This window comes from Pavona decussata, unplaced genomic scaffold (assembly GCF_977016875.1).
Source record: "Pavona decussata unplaced genomic scaffold, jaPavDecu1.1 SCAFFOLD_114, whole genome shotgun sequence".
Lineage (NCBI taxonomy): Eukaryota > Metazoa > Cnidaria > Anthozoa > Scleractinia > Agariciidae > Pavona > Pavona decussata.
The window spans coordinates 6362771-6390076 of record NW_028145528.1 but is presented as its reverse complement, the minus strand read 5'-3'; the positions used below and the strand labels follow the sequence as shown (position 1 = coordinate 6390076).

The window sequence follows — 27306 nt, the reverse complement described above, 5'->3', positions numbered from 1 at the left end:
AGCAGTCACTTATAGCAGAGGTCATGTTAGGACGTTTTTAACTTAGTCTGTTAGCACAAAATTAAACCAATTTTTTATAAGTAGTTAAATGCTGCGACCACCTTATTACAAACTTTCTCGGGGCAGCAAACCCCCTGAGCTCCCTAGATATTTTTAGTGCTAACGCTTCAATTCATCGGTAGATCCGCCCCAGAGTTCCACTATCCCCATTTGCAATTACACTCCCCGGCCATCCCCTAAAAGTAGCCTTTTTTTTCTGAACGCACATAAAATGTCGGGATGGAGATTTGTTACAACGCAAAAGAATAGGCCATTTCCGAGTTGCTTTGAACCTCAGTATGAAAGCGAGGCTAAGTGCAAAACTTTTCATATGAAAATTAGTTTCGTTTGCATATGAATGAAAACCAATTTTCATAATAAAAACCTTGCAATTAGCCTCGCTTTCATAATGAGGTTAAAAAAGTATAGAGTGTTTTCGCATGACGTCACGACGGCCATGTTGGCGTCCCAAAACAAAGAAATGGCGGCCATGTAGGTGACCTCAACTAAACCTCTGGGAATTGAACTATATTTTTATGCAAATACTTTCTTTTGTTTTAGTAAACCAATACGGCCAGTAGTCACGTGAATAAAAACGCTCTATTGCCCTGACCTCTAAAGGGGGTATCAAATCAGTAAACGTCTTGTGAACAAAAAAAAATAACATTTATTTACAAGAATGTTCAATGATAAGCACTTTTTACATTTCAGATTATCTTGGTTGTAACTAACATCGATTTCTTCAAGATTTCTGCTGAGCACGAAGCTGTTCCTCGGTTTGCAACCCACAAGTTCATAGCCTATGCTTGTTTTAATACATAAATATATTAAGTAACAATTTTACATTTGTTTGCTAGGACAACATTCAATGGACGTACCTATTTTCATGTATGTAGCATGGACGGAAAATTTGAGAAAGAAACATTTTTGGAATACTTTGTCGAGATGAATCATATTAACGGTATACTCGAAAATCTATTTACAACACTTTTGAATAAAAAAAATACGAAGAAAAAAAAAAGGCAATGCAAAGAAACTATAGGGGGAAATTTCGTCAACAATTTGTGTTCCTGACATTATTATTTTAAACAATTTTATAACTTTATTTACAGATACGGATTTTAGGAAAATTAGTCTTGAAATCATTTTTTTTTTTCCGGTAAAACAATTTAAAAGCGAATGATTCTCGGTCGGGAGGGATTAGCCCATGTAACATTGCTGCTTTATGGGGCAAACAACTTATTACTAAAACTTCACGAACTAGTAAAAGACAGCTCTGTAAGCAGGTTTGGTGTGTGCCAAAAACCTGACAGATCAATTTTTCGTTTTGCACTCCAAAAAACTACATTTTTTTGCCGCCACAATACGCGGCAACATCTAGTTAAGGTAACTGGGCAGCTCAAGTGAAGCGCCATACTTTGGAACAAGACTAACTAACTAACTAAAAACATCCTTGACCTCCCCTTCGACCAACTTTCTCTTTAGTCCACCTGGTTGAAAATAATTGTAAGCAACTTTACAGCATTACGCGTCAAGTGAGACCACTCAATTAATTCACATGCGTTTGTGAGATTACCAGCAACGCATTTCACGCTTTTTAACCTATTTTTTACTGTCAAGCAAACCTATTGTTAAGCGCAAAATTCCTTCAATAATAGGCCTTTTCCCCTGTCTCTGAAAACAAGTCTTCGCCGAAAATAAACTGAACGTCTTAATTGCTGCTCAAAGTCCTTTGAACAAGCGCTTACATTCGGAATTTTAAGGTAGGTGAATTAATTGAAAGTGTGTACACTTGCGAGTTTTGCTGTACGTCGACTCTTTCCATTTCTTTTGAAGAAAATCAGCCTGCAACTCTCAGCAGATATTTGCCGAATTATGGAGAGCTGTCTGCGCTCGAGGATTTGACAATTTTATAGGTGATAAGGTACTCTGGGTAGGCCTGTAAACAAGAGGAAGAAAAGAAAGATACGAATTGTCAGGTACATATAAAGTTTTCTGAAGACTACTGCACATGATGTCATGGCCTGTTAATACGTTCCAGTGAGAAGAATAGGGCGCGCGAAAAATCGTGCAGAATATGGAGCCGAGCGCGGGTTGGGGAGAGGGAATTAAATATGTAAATTTTTCATGATAAAAAGGAGAAATCTCGTTGGTTCGGTACATTTTGCCTCATAACAGTCTACAGACCTAGTAGATTTAAAAGAAGGCTAACTCTTCAGTAGGAACTATTTTCCACGTGTATGAAGAACAGTTTTGGCGGACCTTAGCTTCTTTCTTTGTCTCGCGCGCGTATTTTAGACTTACATGTATCCACAAATTTTCAACACTCTTGATGAACTCGTTTGTTTGGTAAGTTGGAGAAAAACAGATGAGAATCCAATCTACATTCTGTTCGACTTTTGAGTAAGCTATTTACTTCTCTTGAGCAGTTATTGCGGTAATTTAGTGCAATTTTTGCCAGTATTTTTCGACTAGGATTTCATTTAAAATAGACGCCACTAAAATGCGACGTTTGAATTGAGCCTTGCATCTGCGTTAACCGAATGAACATCAGCTTACCTGTTCTCCTCTATACACCACATACTCAGCAAACGAGAGACCCTCAGAGCTGGGCCTTCCTATAACTGAATGATGCCCTGGAGGAGAGTGCGCCATCTTGACAGCTGAGAACTGGTAAAACGGCTTACCAAGGGCCACGCGACATAGCAAAAGTTGCCTGAGAGACACACAAAAAAAACAGCTTGTTACATTTAACAGTTTTCAATTTAGTGTCAGTTCGAAAGTACTTTCATGACACTCAGTTGGAAACTTCTTTATGATTTCGTCCAACACTAGAGTACCCCCACCGCCCAGCATCACGTTAGTTCTTCAAGGTTTACTTTTTCTCAACTATTAATAAGAAAACAATCACCCTAATTCGAAAAGGTAACAGACCTTCAGCGATCTTTTCTATACCAGTAATAAAATTCTGCTAGATGGCAAGTCCTTGAGAACTGCATGTCTGTTCCTTTCTGTTGTCTAGGCTTAGTTATCAAGCGGAATATATAAGTGTGGCTTTATAAACAGAGTTGGTAAAGTAATTTGGCCACCGTACAGCGATTCAAGAGCTCTTACTCTGACGAAAGGCTAACGCTCGAAACGTTAGCAGTTTTTTTTTTTTTGATAAAACCAAACATTCATTTCCACTCTACACTGACGCAGCACCAGAGTTCCTTTAGAAACTAACCCCCTTATCTATTTGGATTTTTTACAGTAACTGCCAAAATTCTCGCGCGCTGATTGGCTCGTTGCTATTGTCTACAAGAATACAGACAATAATAATGACGTCAGGTATAACGCGCGCGCTTTGTCAAGGGAAAATGAAACCAATTCCCCTCGTACTTTTTCCATGTTATCGTAAAAACAAATCGACGGCAATTTTCAATGGTCTTTTCTCTTATAGTCCATAAAATGACGCCATGAAATGTTCAAAACTTGGCAGTGAAACTACTCGCCGGTGGATTATGGTTCCACTTGAGTTTTGAACATTTTTTTTTACTTCATTTTATGGTCTATAAGAGTATAGACCATAGAAAACTGCCGTTACTGAGATCCTTCAGCCGCTACCTTTCACATAAGTAACAGGATTTGTCTTTGTGAAGAGCGCAGCCTGATCCTCCACCAATACCATACACATACTGGTTACTCTTGGAAGAGTTCTCCGCAAAGTAAATACCTGTACACATGGCAGCGTTAGTTCCTTTATCATATTTCACTCACACACAGCAAGAAAACACAACTGTAACAAAAAACTGAAGTGCATGCTAACGACGAAGAGGAATTTTAAGAACTCATTCCTTGAATGGTCAAAAACTTATTTGTATCGATGGAAAGGTTAAAATAATGTTTCAGTTTTGCTAAAAAATAACCTTGCTAGTACACAGGAAATAGTATTGATCACCTTTGGCTTTGGATGGCCAGGATTGAAATGGATTGCAACTTGAAAAATTGGCTAATTTTTCACTTTCTTCCTGTGTAATTTTGAGAAAATCGCCCAAAAACTGATAATAGTTTGTAAATTAATCTTGCAGGAGAAACCACTTAACATTTCCTTCTCGGTCCTTTAAGAGCAATTTGATGTTAGAGAGAATGTCTCTTCTCAAATATTTGAGCAGGTTTAGCCAAAACACAAAGAAATCTCCATGACAGTGCTCCGTAATTATTATTCTACTCAATCCCGTTACATAAATAATTCCTAATTCACAACAAATACTGGTCAATTTTTACAAGAAACTTGTCTTTTAATGGGTTGAATTTTTGCATTCTTTGACACTTTTTTAGTTGCATGACGCAATAATTTCACTTTGTCTCTTGGAACAACGAAAAAATGACACAATCCTTTATTCAGCTGTTTGATTAGATCACGAAATCAGGGAGAAAAAAGAGTCGTGATTTCTCACGTGTTACACAGGTGACGTGCCTAAACAGCGAGCTATGATTGGTTTACTTCACTATCCTTGCCTCTATTGACGTCTAGCGGAAATTGCTTATTGAAGTTTCTCCTAGCACAGACTTCAATCGCGATAGAGTAACTTCTTTACAGTGGGACTTGCGCTGCAAACTTACCGGCTCCAAACATGCCTCCGATATAAGCATGGCGCTCATCGAATCCCTTCTGTAGAATAGCGTGGATAAACGCCGAACCTGTACAAACAAGAAATTAAAGAAGAATTCGATAAAAGCTTTGTCAAAACGCTGTGGCAAATTCTTAACTGTGGTAGTACACTGAATGTTGTGCCGCTAGCACTAATGACAGAAATAATAGCTCAGAGAATTAACTCTGCAGTGTATGTTAAAATGCTTAAGTGAACCCATGAATTTCCTAGTGGACGTTAGCCATAGTAAGGAAATGAAAGATGAAACAAAAAAAAAAAAAAACAATCCCACGACCCCACGACCCCACCTTTCAACTAAACACAAAAGTGATCAATTTTAAAGTGACTCTTTCTTTTCTGTATATTTTACAACAATAACAGTTCACCAAGGCAATGTTACAACGCGTCAAAACAAAACAAACACTTAGCTACTCTCGACCAGCGTGCGTGAGCAGACGCGTTTTCCGGATTGAAGCAAAAGCCGAAAAAGCTTCTGCTATTGTAGGCTATTACCGAACAATCGCAAACTATTCTGAGACCTCGACGACTTAGCACTTATCACATACCATGAAATAACATTCTTTCATTGCTGTGGTTGTGATTAGCCTCTGCAACCTGTAGATAGGGAATCAAGAGATAAGTAAGCCTTATTAATCAGCTAAAAGTGTCTGACACAGTCACTTACAGAACACTGAGTGAACACGCTCTTACCTCTCTTCTTCTGTACACATATTTATCCCACAGTCGTTTGTTTATAACCCTCTGAATCTGAAAGAAACAAAACAAATTAGGTTACACAAGAACTGCAATAGAACATGTAAAGTAGACTAACTAAAAAATTAAATAAGAAATAAAAAAAACGTTCTATTCAGCCGACTCCTTCTGTATAGTAGCTATAAATGACGACCCTTTCCCTTCAGTTCGGGAAGTGGGGGTGGGGGGAGGGGGGAGAACAAGATAGGGAATTTTTTCCTGTCTTTTTTTCTACGAGAAGAACCATTTTATACATTTCCTTTGAAAAGTCTCCCAGATATTTCTTTGTTTTGTTACGTTGTGGACCGTTTTTGTTTTTCCTTTGTAAAGGCCTTTTCCCTTTTTCTCCTCTGAAATTAAACGGTCCGTCCCTGAGTTAGCAAGCGGCAAGCCCGCACAGAAGGAGGTTACGGGTTAAAATCAGCTTAAGCAACATGTAGCAAGAACACCCTGATTGTGCTCGACACCAGCTTGTTTCAGTTCAAATGATCACATCCTTTGTGCGGGCGTTACGCTATTGGCCTTGTCTCGTACATCAGTGCTCGATAACGGTAGGGGAAGAGGCCTGGCTGGCCCGGCCCACCATGATTATCATTATTCCACATCAGCTGTGAAAGAATGGAGGAGGCAAACTGTGTGATGAGGCAAAATAAAGCTCAACAAAGAGAAAAAATACTTACTCTGAGAATATTATAAGATTCGAATACTCCACCGGACACGCCGCCATCTTTCTTGTGTTTTACAACAGTGCTCTGCATCTGAATACGATAAAACCATATTAAGACACAAATAGTACAACTGGTGTATCTTCCAATTACCAAAAACTTCAGTCCAATTCGACCTGGAGTCATGGAGTACAATGAGCTACTTGGAAAGAGCATCGTAATGAAAGGTCCACTCGCCAAAAATTGTATCTCGTTGTAATTTGCTGCAGATCAACATATGGGCATCAACACCAACAATACCACAAGCTATGTTATGCAGGTTATATATACAAGTAGGTTAAAGACAGCAAAAATGGTTGGGTCAGTATAAAACTAGTAAAAAAACCTTTTGAATGCAAGACAGATTGGAGATCCTCAGACCTTCCCATCTTGTGTGTATGATATATCTTATCAGGGGTCAAAACAAGAGCCAAACTATGCTTCTAGCGAGCGTTACCACTAAACTATTCGTCAAGTCTCCTATTTAACTGGCCTAGCACAGAGATTACAGTTTTCTTTTTTGACTAGATTTCATTACCTCCTCCGCTACAGAGATATAGTCTTTGTCGTCAGTGGGCAAATCATGAACAACTGTTTCTTGCTGGCTTGAGAAGGTGAAGGGTCCACCGCCTTGAATAAAACAAAAACAATTTGAAAAAGATGATTAACAAACAATTCCCCCAATGACAAGTAATCCTGTCAACAGTTGCCTTAGTAACCTAGGGAAAACATTATAACATTCTTCCACATGGAAAACAACAGTTAAACAAAGGCCCTGCACGTACATTATAAATTCTGGAACATTTGTTCGCCGTACGCGGCTAAACAACGACGTGAAAATGACCAAGTAACGTTTTCGTTGGCGTTATCGTCGTGTTTTCTGAGACTCCCTGTTACCTTTTCTATAAAAAGCCACGATGTCAAGAAACAATTACAGGGCTAAACTATAGCCAATAAGAAGTGGACTTACCCAGTTCTGGTAAACCAGATAGTTTCTCCTTCACTGCCTTCAGGATTTTGTGCCTGTGACCAAACGCGTGGATCCCAATCTCTTTCAGCTCCTCATGGCCCATGTCAACCAGCACATCCCAGGAGATCTGTGAACCAAAAGTATAACAAGGGGTCAGAAACGAGACGTTATTTATACTATAAAGCGATTTGCATCCGACAATTAATTTGGCATTTCTAACCTCTTCTTTTTCAAATATGTCCTTGAGATTATTGAGCTGGATGTTGTCTAGGAATTCTCCCACGTTGATATCCAAACCAGGGTGACCTAAAAATGCCATGATCAAACAGCGTTAGCATCGTCAGAACAAGAACATTTAATACTTTCTGTCGTATACTCTAAAACAAAATGGTAGCAAAGGAACTTAGGTAAGTAAGAATGACTGGTAGAAACAATACAGATGATCATTTACAACATCAAATTACTATTATTTTAAACCTAACAATTAGAGCGCCTGGAACACAAAATTTTCTCCTGACCTTTTGGGTGCCAGCAGATACATAGTTTTCAAGATTCATTGATATACAGTTCAAATGGAGATGTCTTAACTGAGTAAGGGCAATTTAACGCATTCTTGGTGTTCAAAGGCCGAACATCATGCTACAATTTGTTAGTCTAATGTTTTCAGCTAAGGAAGGTCCATTTATATGACACAATTAATTTTGTTGGCCCTATTACTTTAAAACCAAACACCAGCCCGATTCAGCAAATCTGTTTTCTGAATCCAGACAGTTTTCCATTTTAAAAATCAGCACTAAGCGGGAATGGTAATGTATCTATATACTAATACCGCAGACATCACACGGTCTCATGGCGATTTACAATAATTGTAGAGATAGACCACCACACCAGGGACTACGTCCCTACTCTTTTCGAACAGTGTGGTTCAGGTTCTTTAACATCCCACAGATAATTAGGAACAAGTGCTGAGAGACGCGACCTACGGTGGTAAGCCAGAATAAGGAGTATGACTCATCGACGCTGTGATACCACTGAACTAATAAATTGTGGCATGTGAAGTGACCTTTATATAAGAGTATTATGCTATACCTTGGAAAACAGTCCTGGTGTCCCCTGCACCCTGTGCCTCAGCAATTGATCTTTTGTTTACTGCTCCATCACCTGAGCCTGCAGGACTGTTGGCCAGTAGGCTGGCATTAGCTTGAGACAATGGTGAAGTGTTGCTTGTGTTGGGTGAAGCAGGTGATGAGCTGTTGGAAGGCGTTACCGCGGCACTGGGTGGGTGAGCAGCTGTGTGAGCTATCATGGCATCACTTAGCAAGCACTTCACATCCTCCGCCTATCAACAAAAACCACACAATTATTTAACGTACCAGCAAATTTGGTCGCTAAATCATTCAAGTCTTGTGACATCAGATGCGCTCAGTAGCACTAAGAACAAAGCAATTCTCAGTACTTGTTCTAGTGCCGAGATAAGATGAAATGAAGAAAAAATAAGAATTTTTTAATTAAAGTGCAACTAGCTCACTTTCTGATCTTCCACTTTCGAATAATCATAATCATAATTGTGTTGTTGTAACATCACCTAATCCTATTTGATGGAATCAATGGAACATTGAATACGCTACAGATACTGGCATTGAGTTATTGCACTGTAAATGCCCAAATACTTTCGTTTCATTCAGGATCAACAACCCATCAAATTTTGGCATTGCTTTTGGTTAGCATGGAGGTGTCTACCATGTAGGTCTCACTCTAAACCAAATGCTTGGCGTAGGCTCATGGAATTAAAGCTGTATTACTTTTGTATATTCTTACTGTAGCAAGATCCAAAGCTGTCTGTCCCTCTTGGTTTTTCATAGTGGGATCTGCACCATGAGCCAACTAAAAGAAATAATACAATCACTTCAGTTTAATTTAGATGTAACATTGAAATAACAATACAACAACATACATACAAATAATAATAACACAGCTCGTGCTATCTATAAAATAAATGAAATGAAACTATGGGTTGAAGATTCAGAATTACCGAAAATCTTTTTTTTTATGCTTTAGAATACTGTCTCAATAAACTGAACTGTAAACTCCAAAATGAGATAATAATTTATAGACTATCAACTTAAACACACAAAAGAAATTTCAATCGAAATATATGATATTCTTCTCTTTTTCTATACAGCACAACATAAAATCGTGAATGGCTTGACTGATTATGCTGAGAGCATGCGAATTTTAGGTCGATTTTTCGTTTGCTCAAAAGTGCCTTATGTGGCCTTCAATTTAATCAAAGATTATCACGCTGTGTTATTTTCGCTTGAAAGCATCTGTTTTCCCATTTTTATCTTTGTTTTTCTTTCGTTTGACTCGATATTTTGGCCTCGTTTCTCTCGAAAAAATTGGCATAAAGCAGCGGGAAAAACACAGTGATGTTCTCTGACTGAATTGAAAGCCACATTCAAAAATTCACTTTTGAGCAAAAAGAAAAATCAGTCTACACTTGGACATAAGATGGTTATGTTATCAGCTCTTCAATTGGGTACATGACAATAAAAGACTGAAATAGCTGCATCCCTTCTCTCACTCACCAAAAGAGCACACAGTTGTGTTCTTCCCTTCTGAGCTGCTTCATGCAGCGGAGTAAAGAGCCAGCGGTCAGTGGCATTAACATCTGTGTTGTGTTTTATGAGAAGAGATGCAATATCTACATGCTGCAAGAGAACAGATGAGCATTCTCTTTAAAAAGAAGGTAACTGCAGTGAAACATCTTCCACATCACACATCTAGGCAGGCACTTGTCAGGATAGAAGGCATCCTACCCTGCATGCGGCAACTTGGATTACTACCTACTGTTCTACAGTGACAATAAATTTATTGTGACTATTTCAAGTTTAGAAAAGGATCAGACCCTGTTTAAGGGCAGACTTGCATAAAATAAAATACCCTGTTCAGCACAAAGGGGTCAAAAACCATACTCTGTCCAGAGGCACCTCCCCATAAGGAAGTAACCTCTCTCCCCCTAGGGGGTTAGCCAACCAATTAACAGTGGCAAACTGGCTTGCTATGAACTCTGATCTAATTATTATCCCTGTACATCCCCACAAGGGCACCAATGCAGGGCATGGCCTTAATACAACTTGAGGGGGTTGGTTTCTAAAGAAACTGTGGTTCATTTTTATGAGCAGAGTTCGTTAGGCAATCTGGTCACAATAAAGAGATATGAGTACTGACATTTCGAGCATTAGCCCTTTGTCAGAGCAAATTGATTCACTCTGTCAAAGGACTAGCCCTCAAAATGCCAGCACTCATATCTCTTTACCATGGCCAAACATTCTTTGTAGAACTTACCCCATATGAAGAAGCATTGTGTAATGGGATCAATCCTCCTTTGTCCTGTGCATTCACATCAGCTCCATTTTCCAACAAATGCTCTGCTACTTCAAAATGGTTATAACCAGCTGCAAATTACAAAATGGTCATGCGATTTTTGACCTTCAATCCATTTTACATGTATTTAATCCTTTTGTGTATCACTGTCAAGGAACTCAAGGTACATGTACATGATACCATAGCTGTTAATAGGGTTACAAATCACACTGAAAATCTGTCAAAATGCAAACATGTATATGTAAGGCCCATGTTGTAAAAGAAAACTACTCACCAGCAAGATGCAGTGGAGTGGAGTTGCGTCCTTGTGTATCTCGACAGTTTATGTTCTCTGGTGTCGATAATTTCATAACCTGCAAGCACATCCAAAAATTTTTAAACATTGTACAAGATGAAGCTTCACTTTTAAACTGGATTCTCTATTAAAAGATAACTGCATAAGCTAAAGTACATTTTTCAATTTCATGTGATTTTTTTTCTGTTAATTTAATCCTATCATTATTTTGCATAAATGTTCATTCAGATACTTACAGCAAAGTGTCCAGAAGATACTTGCAATATTGAAAGAAAGTATAAACATGAGTTCAACACTTACCCTAGTCAAATTACCCTTCTTTGCTGCATCAAGTAAAGCTGCATCTCCTACAAAACAAAATTTCAAGGCAATTAATAAATTTTGTGAATGCATGGCAGTAGTCCTTCAACCAAATCAGAATTAAAAGTTTGATGGCTAAATCTCCAATTTCAGCACTTTTGCTGTTACAAGTGTTTAAATTAAAACATTTTACTTGCCAATACCTTTCTCAACCCAAGAGACACACACTGTGTACAAACAAGAACTGCATGTAAATTTATGAAGAAACTTAATTGGAGGAAACTTTCACCAAAAAGTAACAAACATCACTTTGATCCATTGCGAAGGTGCTGGTAGAGATATTACAAGCAAAGAATGATAGCTTGCCACATCTCCAAGTAATTCAATAGTTTCTTATTAATTTAACATAGGACTTGGGGATTTCCTACAGAACAAAAAATTAAAATGAACTAAAACCTCTTAGTAAGTCAGCTACATCTGTATCTCCTTCCTTTACAAGATCCAAGGGAGTTTGACCATCGCGAGTCTTCTTTTGTGGATCAGCACCATGCTATACAGGCAAACAAAAATGTAAAACATAAACTGAGACAGCCTGTCAGAAGCAGCTGTCAACCCAAACAGCATTTTTATTTGCTGCTGCAAGACTCAAGGGGAGTCCATATTTACTACTATAAAGATCAACAGCCAAAAGATATGTAAACACACTTCTGAGATTCTTCAGGCTAATTGATATGAAAAGTCACATTGGTGCCAAAACAGACACTGAAAACAAGTCAATGATACCATTTTTCATAACGGTTGAGCTCAATTTAAATTTAGGCTGCTTTGCAGATGATTGACAAGTATGTTGCTTTGGTATGTTTTAGAGAAAACTTGGACCTGGGAAAATGAACACACACATTAAAATATCTCAGCAAAAGTGAGAAACATAATTATAACAGAAATCATGACAAATGAATGACTGATGTTAGTTATAGATTGGTCTACCTTCAGTAAAAGTCTGCAGATTTCAAACTTTCCTTTCGCTGAGGCTTCATGGAGGGGAGTGAACTTCCACAGATCAGCTACATTTACCACAGCCCCATGCTGAAACATTACAAGACATGATTTATTAACAAACATTAGAAAGCCACAAAAGCTTATTAAGCAGCCACATAATTTTTATGCTCTTTTTACATGTACCTTGTCAATTTCTGCTGTGGGAAAACTTTTTTTTTGGACCATTTGTTTGCAAAACATGAATTTTGCTAAGTTAAGGCAATTGGCACAAAAGATTTGAAATGGACAGCACATACAGTATTACCTTTACAAGTAATTCAGCAACTTCATAATGGCCATAGGAACAAGCATTATGGAGAGGGACAAGTCCTCTGAAAAGAAACAACAAATTATGTAAACTTGTGAAAAGCTCAATGCAATGTTAGTAATAATAATATTATTATGAACAACAAACTTATCATTACAAATTATCTACTTAATGTTGATTAAGAAAATATTTCCAACATCAAAATTTCACAGGTAAATTTATTTTTCCTGACTTTCCTTTTCTACATAATTAGACAAGTTTCTTACTTACAGACAGAGGGAAGTCTAAAAAAATTCTGACCTTGTAACACACAATTACATTAATATTTTATTTAATAGACATGTATTTGTTCTTTTCCAAATTCCATTTTAATTTGGAAAGTGTGCCCAATTAGTGCTCGGCACTAAATACACTGTACATTGACACTTTAAAAAAGTGATTTATTTTAAAGTATTTCAATAATTTTCTAGTCATAGTAACAGGATTTGACTGTATTAATATATGTAAGTAGTAGTAGTAACAGAAGACAACATTTGAAGGTCTGAGAGCATAACCGGCTTATGTTGAATTTTAGCGCGGCTTTCGGTTTCGCACGGATTTGTCCGAATTTTGGCTCTCCCTGGTTTGGAAAACATTTTGCGGTTTTACAATCGTGGACAAAACTCCTTGAGAAAACCAAACAAGAACAGAACAAAAACCACTTCCTTACTTCTCCCTCCCACCCCCTCCCCCTATGCAATGACAACCGAACACAGACAGCCAAAAAAGCACTCACTTACTGTTTCTCCCTTCATAATTCTACCACAGTTACTTCTCCCTCCCCCCCTCCCCCTTATGCAATGTTGATGTGGGAAGCGATGCTTGCCAGGAAACTGTTCGTGACCCAAAAGACAACATTGAGTCAGGGGGGTGGGGGGGGAGGGGGATTTGGTAGTTTGCTTTTCTACAAGTGAACGCGCTTGGAAGGCAAATTTTTTTATAGGTTTTGTCCACGTCAGACTCGTTTTCCAAATTATCGGTAGGCTAAAAGTTTCCACTGTCCACGAGCCGTGTTTAGTCGCACCAGTTGTTGTTGCTATAAGTAACGTTTGAGATGATATCATGGTTTGCTTTTGCGGGTTGTAACAAGCCCAAAATAGATCAAGGCAGTCGGGATAAACAACTTGCGTATCGTACTGGCTAGTTGCTTTCGCTTTTGTTTGGTGAAGTTTGAAAACGCACGACATCTATGGATCTTTTGAAAAGTTACGAAATTGACGAATGCAGTTCACAGGAACTGGTGGAAATGTTGTCCAAAGAATTCCTCCTTGGTAGTGATGACTGTGCCGTGGTGAATTTTTCAATTCGATTATCAAATCCCGTGGGAGCATCAGAGACAAATCCCGCCATATACAAGGTGTTTTGCAAGCCTTAGTTGTGGTTTGCCAGGCTTGAAATTCGGTATGTAACGATTAACTTGACAATTTCAAGGCAATGATTCAATAAAAGTACAATTAACAGAGATTTTCAACGGTTAACACCGACTGGTGGTAAAAAGAATAGATAGTCTTTACCTTTTTAATAGAACTGCCGTTAATCGTTGTTAATCGTTGAAATGGCTACATGTCTTCCTGTTAATCGTGTAGAATGCTAGTATTTTGCGTTATCAAGAGTGATATGTCGACAAACGGGACAAAGCTGGATTTTACGCCAGGAAATGGACACATTTTCTCTTGGAGAATGTAACTGTTTACATTTGGGACATTCCTGTCACGTACATAGTAGTTTGTAACAGAATCAAATAAAAGCGTGACAGCATTCTTTTCGTTGCTCCCGCGAAAAACACCGCTTTCGTGTGCCGTGTTTCAAAGACAACGAGCGTATATTGAATACAAGTATTTAATCCTCAGTGCATTGTCCTTTTGGTCATCCAGTGTCTATAATGTTACCGATATATCTTTACAAGATGGTAAAATTTCTCAATGGCGTTAATACGAAACACAAAGCGGCGTGAAAAAATACTGGACAATGGTTTTCAATCGAATTGCAGTACACATGCAAAAGTTTGGACAAATCCGAGCTACATCGAAAAACGGGCTGAAATTCGACATAGGTCGGTTATGCTCCCAGCCCTTCATTTGATAAGGGAGAAAAAAAGAGCTACTGTACAGCTGTACATTTAAAAAACTATCAGGCATCCAAAAGTAATTTACCCTTTGTCCTTGACATGTACATCAGCTCCATTCTGCAGCAAATATTCCACCACAGCTACTCTGTTATAGCCAGCAGCAAAGTGAAGAGGAGTGCTATGCCGACCTTCAAGATCTCTACAGTTCACTGTCTGTGGTGTGCAGAGTTTCTTGATGCAATGTAAAGAAGGAAAACCTGCATGTAAGTACTTGCAGCAGGTAGCATTAATATCTTGAAATTGCTAAATGTAGACTGTGTGCTCTAAGAAACCAAGATTTCATCACAAATCCATCACATTTAGATACGTTAGATAAGCATTTGCTTATTTGTCATTTTTTAAACGAGGAAGGCCTAAGATTTTTGGCCGAAACGTCTTGCTAAGTTTTTTGATAAATGTTTTGTTTTAAAGTTTTTTTTACAAGTCAGAGTCATACACATTTTAGATTACATATTCATCACACAGGGGTTTCATTAAGTTTTGAAGTAGGGGAGCACCTACAGGAGAGTAGCTGGGCAGAAAATTACACTTGAAGTGAATTTCTTTATGTTCAGTTTGAAAGTAGGCAGGTACTGACTCTTGTGTATCCTGGTACCGGGACCCGGGTCCCGCCTTCTAATGAGAACCCTGATCACATATTTCTTTACCTTGACAACTTCCATATCTCCTGATCTTGCAGCCTCAAGTAGCTGCTTTTCAACATCAGAACCAGTTGAAGGTGGATCCTCTATAAGGCAATGACCCAAAATGCTTTAGAATGCCAGTGAGAAACAAAAAAAATTAATGGAAAAGGAAAGTACCACTCCGGCCAAACACGTACTGTACAAGGCTGGCACTAACACCAATTGGCATGGAGCAACATGAGCCACAGGTGACCCACGTGGCCAAAGCTAAACCCAGTTTCTACAGCATGAAGGAACTAGGCATATTGTCAAATTCCCAGATGGGATCCTAGTTATCCTCAGAAGCAACATGTCATCGATACCCATTTTACACAGCTAAGCCTTAACCTATCCATTGCACCATCAACTTTAGAACCTCCACTAGAGAAACAAGGAGCATCTTAATCAATAACTCCTCCCCAGATGGGTTGGGAGCACCCCTAGCCCCACAGTTTTCCAGCATAATTTTAGTAAAAGGTTTTCTAATTAAACTTACTGGCACACAGAAACATAAGGAGCTAAGTTTCTTTTTAAAGCAAATAATGAAATATGGTTCTGTGCGCCGAGAAAAAGGATGTAGAAGAACTTTTTGAGTTTTGACAATAAAGACAACGATGTTGATGATAATGATGGTGATGAAGGTAATGATAATGACGACAACAACAATAATAATGATGATGATGATGGTCTTTGGCCTGATGCTCCATTTTGCTCAACAATGTCATGCATAATTATAATGTCATAATTATGTCATGATAGATGTGGTTATTATGTTAAGTGGGGCAATATAATGTTAAATATGCATCAAATGCTGTTCAAACATTTAAACAGCATTTGGCTGTTTAAAGAGAGCAAGATGGCAGACCATCAACTCAAACTGCTGAACTTTACATTAAAACTCTGATGTATTCACTGCTGAACAAACAAAATTGCTCCTTACCTTGCAGAATTTTTTGCACTGGCTCAGAAGCCACCTCTGCTGCTGTGTGGCCTTGAAATGATCGCAAACTGATGTCTGCACTATGTGTGAGTAAAACACGACAAGCTGAGATCTGGCCGGCTGCTGCAGCTCGATGCAGTGCAGATTCCCCTAAGGCATCAACTGCATTGACCTGTGATATAACAAATTTACATACATCAATGTACATTTATTTTATTTTATTAAACACAATTAATTTCAATGATAACTTGTTTTACATGTACCAACAAGTTAACGGCAAAATGCTAAAGGGGAATTTACACGGTACGACTTTGTTGCATGAGACAAGCTTACAACAGGCCTACGACACAAATTGTTTCGTGTAAATCAAACGTACAAATTGCTTACGACTGTCCTGTAAGTCACAAAAAATGTCCTAGGATTTTAAAACATGTTTTAAAATCCTACGACAATAGTAGGTATAGGTAATGTTGAGTGACGAGAGTTGTGTGCGATTTTTTGTATGACGGGAGCAGCGCACTCTCTAGAAATCGCATGGGACAGAAACTGTTGTTAGCAAAAGTTGTACCATCTAAATTGGCCTTAACCTTTTCATCTTTAGTGCTGAGCTGTCTCAAGTAGTTATTGGCAGGTTTGCCTGCATTTCAAAGATACAGGTACCCCTCCTGTTTTTTTCTTCTTTAATGTTTTACTGTTGTCTAGGTTGTGCTGACAGATGCCTAGAGTCATGGCTGTTTCTGTTTTAAAATAATGACTTTGAAAGACTACCTAATGATAAAGCACCACTTACTTTGGCTCCACCTTTGATTAAGAGTTCCATTGCATCAAGATGTGATTTCTCAGAGGCAATGTGAAGAGGTGTCAAGGAACTGGAAATGAATTGACAACCATCAATTTATTATTAAAAAATCATTAGTTTACACATCTGTCAGTGCAGAAAAGAACTAAATTTGTAGGTAATTTGATACTCTTACTCTTTGTTTAGCAAGTTGGAATCTGCTCCTTTCTTAAGCAGTAATTCAATAGCACCTTTCCTCTTTGGACAAACAGAAGTCACTGCAAGATGCTAAGAAAATAAAAATATACATTATTTCAGACGGACAAACAACATACAGTGTAAATCACCAAATAGAGAAATGTCTTCAATGCTAGTTTTTAACTACAATGTACAAATGTATCATTGAAACAACAATCTGACGTCCTTTTATTTGGTGATTTAGCCTCCAGAACATTGAAATGTTGTTGTTTACAAGTATACAGTGTATGCAATCATGTTCTTTATGTAAGATGTAATCACTATGTTCATACCAGTTGCATGTAAATTACTTGACTGGTACCCTAAGCTAGGTGTTTGACTTGGCTTAAACCCTAAGCCCCAGACTTTATAAACTTAAGTAAGGTTCATTAAGTTATCACAAAATTAATTGTTACTGCATGAATTAAAGGACATTTTGCGACAGTATGCAAATCTGTAAAATGAACCACTCACCAGGGAGCTCTCTAATGTAAGGGGGTGCTGGAAGTTAATAATCTCTGACGTGATGTGTTTTTTTAGCTTTGTTGAGTCACACAATTTAGCTGCTTCTAACAGTTGATGGCCCTTAAATTCAACTGAAGAAATAAAAAGACAAACAAAACATACATGTAGTGTACTTTAACACTACACATTTAAGGTTATTATGGCCTGTTACAAGTAAATAAACAAGCCTGTGACAGCTTAGTCTGTTCCAGGCATTCAACTTGTGGGGACCAAGGGATACAATGATGCAAGAAGAAAAATATTGCAAGGTTTTGTTTGCATGCCCTCCCTAAGTATTCCTCTCTCCTTTAACCTCTAGAACATTACTGGAAAGTTTTTTCATGATTGCTTCTTACCAACTGAAAGCCTGGAAGAATACATATACAGCTGCAAGAGGTGGCAAAAGGGAAATTTGAGACTTTCAGACATGACGAGACTGGTATTTTTTGGTGAGCCCAAGACCTTCTTGAGGACCCTTCCAAAAGAGATTTTGAGATGGCAGGATGAAAACATCAAGGGTGAGAAATTTGACTGAAATTTGGACAGAAGAGCATTCTTGTGATTTCTGTCACTAACCTACCCTAAGTTACAGTAGTAACAGCTACAAAACGCTGAAGATTAGAAACATTTCAACATACATGAAAGCTTATCCTGAAGTTCTCTAGTAGGTGCGGCATCGACAGCCGCCTTGGAGTGGCAGTTAAGTAACGTAGGATCAGCTCCATGAGCGAGTAGTAATGAGCAAACCTCCACCCTAGGAAGAAAAAACAAAAAAACAATAAGCTCTGGCTAAATGTTAAACGGTTTTGCCCAGCATTGCATGTTTATCACACAAAATGTTTGGTGGCTAAACAGGCCAAAAATCTCAGACAAAGTGAGCCCAGGCAACACTTTTTGTGTATTAATGCTGGAATCATGCCATGACTAGTTAAGACATCACACAAATCCCAATTCTGATTGGTTGCTTTTTTCCCTACTCCCACAAGTTTTGTTGGCAGAGGATGGCTGCTAAAAAATAATGATCAAACGTTTGTGCTGTGATACATGTACAATCTGCCGTACAATTTACATGTAAGAGAGGACCAGAAAAACATCCAAAGTGTGTTTTTTCTCTTTTGTAGCTAAAGTTTTGCAGATGACCTTAAGGACGGTGCCTACTATTGTTACTGCGCATACGTTCTGCGCATCGCAAGATACTCGGGTTTCCTATAGGTCTAGTGCCTACTAATACAGGAATATTTTTGCGCAGTTTAAAACTATCAGAGAAAGCAGAACTAAGCAAATGCTTTTGGTATCTCAAAAGAAATTTGGGGGTAACCATGCATTTTTCAGAGATAATTAGGCTTCAATTTAGGAAAAAATCCCATACATTGCTTTATATTTTGGCGTTTTTTAGAGATACTAATGTTTAATTATCTCTGAAAAATGCATGGTTACCCCCAATTTTCTTTTTGGATTCCAATAGGCCTTGCTAAGATCTGCTTTTCTCGCATAGTAATAAACCGCACAAAAATACTTCGGTATTAATAGGCACCGTCCTTAACAAATCTGGTACAGAATTTCTGCACTTACAAAACCAGTGGAGGAAATGGGAGCTGAGTAGATTGCAGGTGACTGACCATACATGAAGTACAGGAATATTTGTGCTTTTGATTTTTTTTTTACAAATTCTCCACCCTGGAGCCCCCCCCCCCCCCCCAAAAAAAAAAAAAATATATATATATATATTTATGTCCAATAATATTTAATCCCCCACTTGGAATCTCTGCATTCTGCATAGATTACAAGTATGTATTATAAGTGTCTTAGGATAGAACAACCAACCAACATAATGTTGTAAATGGCAAGTTGTTTGAAAATCAAAGAACATAAGGCATGTGACTGGTCAGAAAATTTACTGCCAGCCCATTACATGTACATGTATATGTAAACCTGGCCCCAGTTGTTCAAAAAGCAGATAATTTCATCCACTGGATAGGTTGCTATGCGGCAGATAAAATTTGAACAAGAATTTCCTTATAGCCCTATAATTTGTGTATAAAGTAGAAGCGTCTGTCTAATTTAAGTATGGGACTGTGTGAAAAAATTGCCAAAAGCTTTGGTCGGAGTACATTTTATCCGCTGGAAAGCAACTTATCCACTGGATGAAGTTATCCGCTCTTTCAACAACTGTGGCCTGGTATGTAGGATTATCACAGAGTACACAATACAATCATAGCCTGACAGGCAACTTTAGAATCACAGGAGGATTGAAGCCACCAAATAACATAATATTCTTAAAACAATGAAAGAAATGTCCCTGAAAAATAGAAGTTTAATATCATACAGCTGTACCTTGCTTTGGAAGCTGCCTCATGAAGAGGAGTAAACTGCCACAAATCCATAGCATTAACACTTGCACCATGCTTTGGAAACAAATCACAATAATGGAAGAAGTCAATAATGGAAGAAGTCAATAGAAGAAAGCAGGACTTCACAGAATTTCTTAAACAAAGCTTAACATAAAATATTAATGGTAACTAGGAAGAGCTGGTGACAGTCAAAATTTACACTGTACCTGTCACACTCTAATTTGTTGTTATTACTAGATCTGATAACTAATTTTGATGGACTATCAGAAGACTTCAATAATTAATAATTATTATACATGTACATTTCCCAACTGAACTATTTTGTTTATCGCTACTGCCTTACTTTCTACATGTACAATGCATGTTGTCTTTTGAGACAGGGTTAACACATAAAAATGGAGGTGAATTGGATTTCAATGGAATTAAACTGAATTATAGAAGCTCGCAATAACTATGAAGCTTCCTGGCTGTTTTGTACTTACTGGATTTGGCTATCACTTGCCATATGCTAGATAGTAAAAAGTTGATCCCAACCTATGTTCCTATACAGCATCTACATGTATATGTATGTAAGTTGTATGCAACCCTGATGGGAAGGGTGCCTGTTGCTATAATGCCTTGGAACTGATGGCAGGGTTGCTACAGTGTATGATTGTCTACCAAGCAGTTAAGTTGTCAACTAAGTCTAGGGAGTCCTGGCTTTCAGTGAAGGCTCCTGGCTAATCCAAGAATCCCACAAAGTAATGATGTGGGTGTTTCAAAAGAACAAAAATAGGAATAAAAGACACAGAAGAACCCAATCTTCACTTGGTGGTATGTTGATTTTGTTTGGGTTGTTGTGGTTAGAACGTTAGTAAGAGAACTTTTAGTTTACACTCTCACCTTAATCAACAATTCTGTGACATCATAATGCCCATAAGAACAAGCATTATGTAGGGGGACCAAACCACTGAAAAGAAATCAAAAGTTGTAATTTTAAACAGAAGGTAGGGATTAGATTATTGCTGAAGAATTGCTGCCTCGTTACTGGTCACATATTAATTAATTACTGGTACAAAGATGTAGTATTTTTCTAGTCAGTGCAAAATGCAAACTGTTTACTAAAGTTTAAGGAACTCTCCAAATGGATAATTGGCCTTCACAAAAGATTAAATTTAAAATCTAATCCTCAGTCTGCAATCTGAGGTAATTTTATAATCCAAGTGGATTATATTTTGCTGAATAATCGGAAAAATTAATTTTCCACTGATCAATCGGTTGACAATTTCGCCAGGTTTCCATCACAAGTCATGATACAGTGCAAGTTCTCCAACACCAACTTACACCATGTACTTAATTGTCGCAAATTATCTCAAACTGAAGGCAGTTTGCAAGGTAGTTACTGTACTCAGATTTAAAGACAGTGACTTAAAGGAAAACCATCCCCACTCACCCTTTGTCTTTAGCATGCACATCTGCACCATGCTGTAACAACAACTGAACAACTCTTACTCTGTTGTAACCAGCCGCTAGGTGAAGAGGAGTTGACTGAAAATCAAGGCAACTCAGATTTAGAAAAGAATTTAGTATGTGTACTGTTTTATATTTTAAATCAAATTAAAAAATCATTTTAAGCTTCTTATGGCTGTAATTGAATTTCAAATACAGCAGCCATCATCAAATTTACAAATTTAGCCTTCCACCCACTGTTTTCACTTTAATCCAATACAGTACTTTCAAATCTAAGTGACACAGCCTTGGCTACGGAACTATCAATCATTCCATGCCATTTATATTTTATACGTTTTAATCAATTCTATTAGTTCAAGTGTGTTAAGTAACCTTTCTTCCATCACTTGCATGACAGTTCACATTCAGAGGTGTAAGCAGTGACATGAGTTTCTCTTCATTGCCGCTTCTGCAAAACAAAGCCAACAGTAAACATCAAAGATGAGAGAACATACACTGTAACAAGGATGTGTTCAGTAAATAATGTTTTACTTGGTATAATCATAGATGATCAAGTGCATTCATTTGGCATGCATTGTATCTCCTTGAAATGATGACATCATGTTAGTGATCCAAACCATAAATTGAAAGCGCTCCTTCCACCAGATTATGACAACTCACGCTATAACCTAAGACAACAGTACCATTTTAATATGCCAAAGCTTTGTACGAACAGAACAAGAAACACTTTTATATATGCGATGTCGAAACAGCCCAGGCTGAAGTTTTATCCCACATGTATACATACTTTATAAGTTAACATATTTTAATATAAATACTTTATATAGAATTTTTAACACTGTGATCAGTTTTTTGACTTATTATCAAGGATTCAATTGTAATTTTTTTAAGTATCATAAAGCATTAGTTTGTAAATAATTGCACAATTCAGCCTTTGGCTGCGATGCAGTTTTTTTAATAAACTATCTAAATCATCTAAAAAAAACCAGGGTGTACATGTATGTTTTGAACAAAGTTGGTAGCTTGAAAAACCATGTGATTTCAGATACATGTAACTATTAACATTACAGTATACATGTTAAATTGTGTAAATGACAATACCTTGCAGCCTCTAACAGCTCATCTTTCTTGTATTCTCCTGATTGACAAATTGAATTTAACCAGTGTTAGAAATGGCATGCACATCAAAACAGAACAGGAGAAAGCACAGTAAGAATTCACCCGGGCAATTAACCCAACAATGTCGTTAGTGTTTTCCCATAAGGTCTGGACTGTAGGGCAGCCCATTTACTTGGTTTAAAGTGGCTTTTGATGCCTTGCAGCATACTGTAGTTGATCCTGGCAATTCATTTCCTCCTCATTTTAGCTTACTGACAACTTAGTTCTAAGAAGTCTTCCCTCCCAGAGCTGTCATCGAGGGCCGTAATCAGTAACACCTGTTACAGCTGAATACCCTTGAAAGAACCTTGATGTTACGGCTGATCTTGATGGCTGAAGGGTATTTCACTCAGAAATTTAAAAAACGAGATTGTTATGGATGAAAAGCTCAACGCCACATGTGGCTAAAAACTTAATGACAGCGCTGCCTCCTCTTAGGTAAGGTGCATGTGCCAGATCCTCCTCCTCCCTCTCAAAAAGGTTGTGAGAAACTTACCTGTTAAGACTAATTTAGCTGATGTTTCGGCAACATCCAATGCTGTTTTTCCATCTGTATTTCGAATGTTAGGGTCTGCACCATGTTGGAGAAGAACTACCAAAGTGAAGATAAGGACCATATTAGCTGTGAAACTGTTACTGCTGCTCAGTTTTGTCCTGAAAATAACATCAGAAAAAGAAAAGACTTACCAACACAGACATCCACTTTTCCCTTCACCGCAGCCTCATGCAAAGGGGTATAATTCCAGTTATCTCTTGAATTTGGATCAGCACCGTGCCGGAGCAGTAATCTGACAACTTCTGCGTGGCCAAAGGAACAAGCGTTATGAAGAGGAATCAAGCCGCCTAAAAACAAATTAATGCACAACAATTAAATTTACCATACATGACCTGTTAGTAATACAATGAATACAGTAGAACACTTATAACTAGAACTTGGTTAACTTGAGCTCTCTGCTAACTCAAACAAAACTTTGATTTCTCTTGGAATTGACCCCCCCAAAAATATTATTAGTCTCAGAAACCACACAATAATAATATTAATTATTAGTGCGTGTATTCATCAGTTTGTTCATAAGTGGGTCATCATTCTGGATGGTATTCAACTGGTTCTTTTCCTCTGTTATGAGAAGATCATCATAACTTTAGGTCACATGTAAGACAGCCATTTCCCATTTTAAGATTCTCGTCATTTGCTAATTTTTCAAGTGTAAGTGAGAAAAAGATGGTGTGGGAAATTCAATTCCACTCCCTACCATGAATTGTATCAGTTTGAGTTTAGTATGTAGCCATGAGTTAGCATAAAAAACAGCGTATCCTGTGGGATTAGTCTTTACCAGCTGGTCATGTTCAGTCCCTGAATTCACTTTGAAGCTACAGTAGAACCCAGATACATGTAATTCAAACCCCTCGGTTAACTCAAACTCCCTGCTAACAAAAACTATTTTAAATTATTGTTTCCCTTCAAAGTTCGAGTTAGTAAGGTAATGCTGTACTGCTGCTTTGTTTCCATGGTACATGACGGTTTCCATAAATAATTTTTTTCTTTAAAACATCTCCTTGATTAAATTTCCCTTTCAGTCACTGTGAGGTTGGATAATGTGTCAAATGATTATACTTAACAGAGGTTACACACAAGACTAAAATATCAATTGCAAGTACATGCACAAAAAATCCAACGTATGTTGAGATGAGTCTTCATTATTTCGAAAGTGTCCTTTCATAAAAACAACAACAACATGATTTCCCCTCAATGGTGAAAAGTGCCCATTAAGATGATAAGGTAGAAATTTGCTCTCCAAGATTGCTCGTAGGTTTACTGAGGCAGTCAACCACTACTCCAGAAGTACACAGACTACAAAAATGAAAAAGCAACAACTCACCATCATCTTTTGCATGTACATCAGCTCCATACTGTAGCAAGTATTCCACAACTTCTTTTCTACCAAACCCTGAAATTGAGAAAAAATATAGGTTTTGTGATTATTTCTGAGACCATTTTATTCATGATTCATTACAATACTGAAAAAGAGTCCTTATAAGCTGTACCCACATACACTGTACCTGCTGTCTCAAGATTTCATAAACTAGGTAAAGAAAAATAAATTTATTTGAATGTGAAAATATCCAAAATTGGGCACCAATAATTAACTTTCACAGCTAAGAAAAGTAAAGTCTCCTGTTCAAAGTGCATGAGATATATAGAGGATTTCACATGGCGGTGCAAAGATATGAATTACAGTCATTTTCAAGTGGTAAAAACAATATTTTAAGACCAAGCACAGCGGGTAAGTAAAATGTTGTTTTTAACACAACAAAATAAAATTTATATCTTCAAGCCACCGTATAATTTTCTTTCTAGTATGTAGACAAATCTATCACTCCACTTTCAACAACTGTTTGCACAAACAACCGTGAGAAAGCAGGAAATGATGTCATCAACATCCTCACTCGTGAGGATATGGAAAATACGCCACTTGGGTCATGGATGTAGTTTTATATGAAGTTTAGAGTAGGGCATAGCGAAACTCTCCAGTCTATACAATAAACGTGTACAGTCAACTCCCTTTATTACGGTCACACCCTCAGGACCGCAAGTTAGTGTCCTTAATAGTGCGAGTCTGTAATAGCCGGAATTACAGTGCAACGAACTCAACCGGGGCCACCGAAAAAACAGACACTTTGAAATTTAAATAAATGTTCTTGTTTTTGATTGGTTTACAAACTTAACCAAAGCCAGACTTCTTTATTGTAAACGTGACCTGTGATTGGCTGTGTTGCCCCAGTTGAGTTTGTTGCACTGTAATTTCAATCAAACATCTGTAATATATTTTTGCTGCGGTCCGTATTATCGGGGTGTCCGTACTAGCAAGGTGTCCGCAAGGCGAGAGTTGGCTGTATATACATGTAGATGAGGTTGTACAGATATTATTCCCTCAAAAATCACTACTTTCAAACAGACATAACAAAGCTACATGTATACAGTGTACCTTACTGCAGACTCAAACATCTCAGAGACGTAAAGAACATATCTTTTACATGTGAATCAATCCAATCTAATTTCTATAGCAGAGTATCCCCCTCCTAATCCAGTAACATTCTAGAACTATTGATTGATCTAACTTCCCTGAAGTATTGTTCTCAGGCCCTAATATCACACATGTGACTTTATTTAAACACACACACTTTTTTTATGTGTTTTTGTCCATGACCAATCCAACTACAAAGGAACTTGAGAAAGAAAAAAAAATGGAGACCATTGAAAAGAGAAATTCACAGTACAGCCACTGTACAAAAAGGTACATATGCTTTTAAACAAAGCCAGATTAGTGTTCATCTAAAAGAAAATATTTTGCTACATTTTGAGCCAAATGAAAACACGAAAACACGGGTTTATAACGTACAATGTAGCCCGTACCCAGTATAAACAAAGAGGGCCTTTCAATTTAAATTAAAGAAACTCTCTTTTGCAAAAGAACTGTCTCAACAAGTTCAGTTTTTCATTATTTCTAATTTGATTCAATAAGGCAGGATTAAAGGATCGTTATTCTAAGCTTTGTAGCCTGAAAAGGCGACTGCTAGAAGATGCAATCTACAGAAACATGCGAGGATTTCATAACATTTCACCCATTCTTCATGCTGTGCATAGCACAATGGCTGGATTCGATTTTGGAGTTGAAAGTCACTCCACTCTGTTTCGAAAGCAATAGAATACAAAAAGTAAAGCAACGATTGGTCTGTAGAAACAGATGATTGTGATGAAAGTTTAAAAGAAAGCACGAGGGTGATAATCTAACCCAAAGGGCGCTTAATTTGTAGCGGTAGCTAGGAGGTTTAAAAGCATGTACAAATCACTGGCACAAATTATTGTCATTTTGACATCTGGAAATCGACAAACCACGCTACAGTGTGAAAAATCCTCACGATACAAAACAGCTAAGAATCTTGAATTAAAGAGAAAATCAAGTAGGTGCTTAAAAGATGAGAAAACCATTGACTTTCTTTCAATAAAAGTAATTGACATCGGCCGTGCCATCTGTTTGTTTTCATTCTACGATGTCCTACCTGCAGCGAAGTGAAGCGGCGATGACTTTCTGCCGGCTGTATCTCTGAGGTTCACATTAGAGTTAGCGTTAACTATCCTTCGAACTTTTGTTACGTCACCGTTTCTGCAAGCCTCGAATAATTCTCTTCCTCCCTCACAAGATTCTGTATCAAAGTTGTGACTGCTGTGTAATGGCTTTCTCGTCGCCATCTTGGCTTGGCAGCCGCAAAGCATAATTAACGCAAATGACGTCACTACCACAAGCACAGGACATGCGCACGAATCCTCGCACGAATCACGGGAAACGGGAATGTCGACAATCACTTACCCCACAAATTTTCTGGAGACTCCTAACCTTTTTGAAAGTCTGGGTTTGTTTTGCCAAGGAAATGAGATTTTGTTTGCTAAGATTCCCCTACAGTCTCATCTGCTAATTATTTTGGTTTTCGCCCTCGTGTCATTTCTTCCTTCGAGTTTCTTTCTTTTTCTTTTTTCGCTTGATAACTTGACGGGCCTTTTGGTCTTCTCAGGGCCTCTTCATATGATCCCGGTTGACCGGGCTAGCCCGCTACCCGAGATCTCGCCTTATTCCTATTTCTTTTGTAAAAAAATCGATGTGTTCATATGAGA

General features: G+C 37.8%; 1 protein-coding gene across 1 annotated transcript; it reads right to left on the bottom strand.

Moving 5' to 3' along the window:
• Nucleotides 1-1519: 1519 nt before the first annotated feature.
• Nucleotides 1520-26922, bottom strand: LOC146470488 (poly [ADP-ribose] polymerase tankyrase-1-like). Its single transcript, XM_085122558.1, has 35 exons — nt 26697-26922; nt 24515-24583; nt 23322-23477; nt 23131-23226; nt 22578-22614; nt 21849-21924; nt 21460-21554; nt 20910-20976; nt 20011-20081; nt 18315-18430; nt 17647-17768; nt 17132-17223; nt 16948-17026; nt 16158-16329; nt 15203-15282; nt 14581-14726; nt 12386-12452; nt 12070-12168; nt 11539-11632; nt 11083-11129; nt 10762-10840; nt 10449-10558; nt 9689-9811; nt 8919-8984; nt 8190-8439; nt 7321-7406; nt 7101-7227; nt 6669-6760; nt 6107-6184; nt 5385-5441; nt 5240-5288; nt 4645-4722; nt 3646-3754; nt 2599-2755; nt 1520-1978 (listed from the first exon to the last, which is right to left on the bottom strand). The coding sequence occupies exons 1-35, from the start codon at nt 26908-26910 to the stop codon at nt 1913-1915; spliced, it is 3522 nt and encodes a 1173-aa protein (XP_084978684.1). The 5' UTR covers nt 26911-26922; the 3' UTR covers nt 1520-1912.
• Nucleotides 26923-27306: the final 384 nt, after the last annotated feature.

What these genes read in the sequence shown, in the direction of transcription:
- LOC146470488 (XM_085122558.1), bottom strand. Translation starts at nt 26,910, where the DNA reads ATGCTTTGCGGCTGCCAAGCCAAGATGGCGACGAGAAAGCCATTACAC. An exon ending in GCCGCTTCACTTCGCTGCAG is followed by an intron (nt 24,584 to 26,696) that starts GTAGGACATCGT and finishes TCTCAATTTCAG; the next exon opens with GGTTTGGTAGAAAAGAAGTT. An exon ending in GAGGCAGCTTCCAAAGCAAG is followed by an intron (nt 18,431 to 20,010) that starts GTACAGCTGTAT and finishes TTTTCTTCCTAG; the next exon opens with GGTGGAGGTTTGCTCATTAC.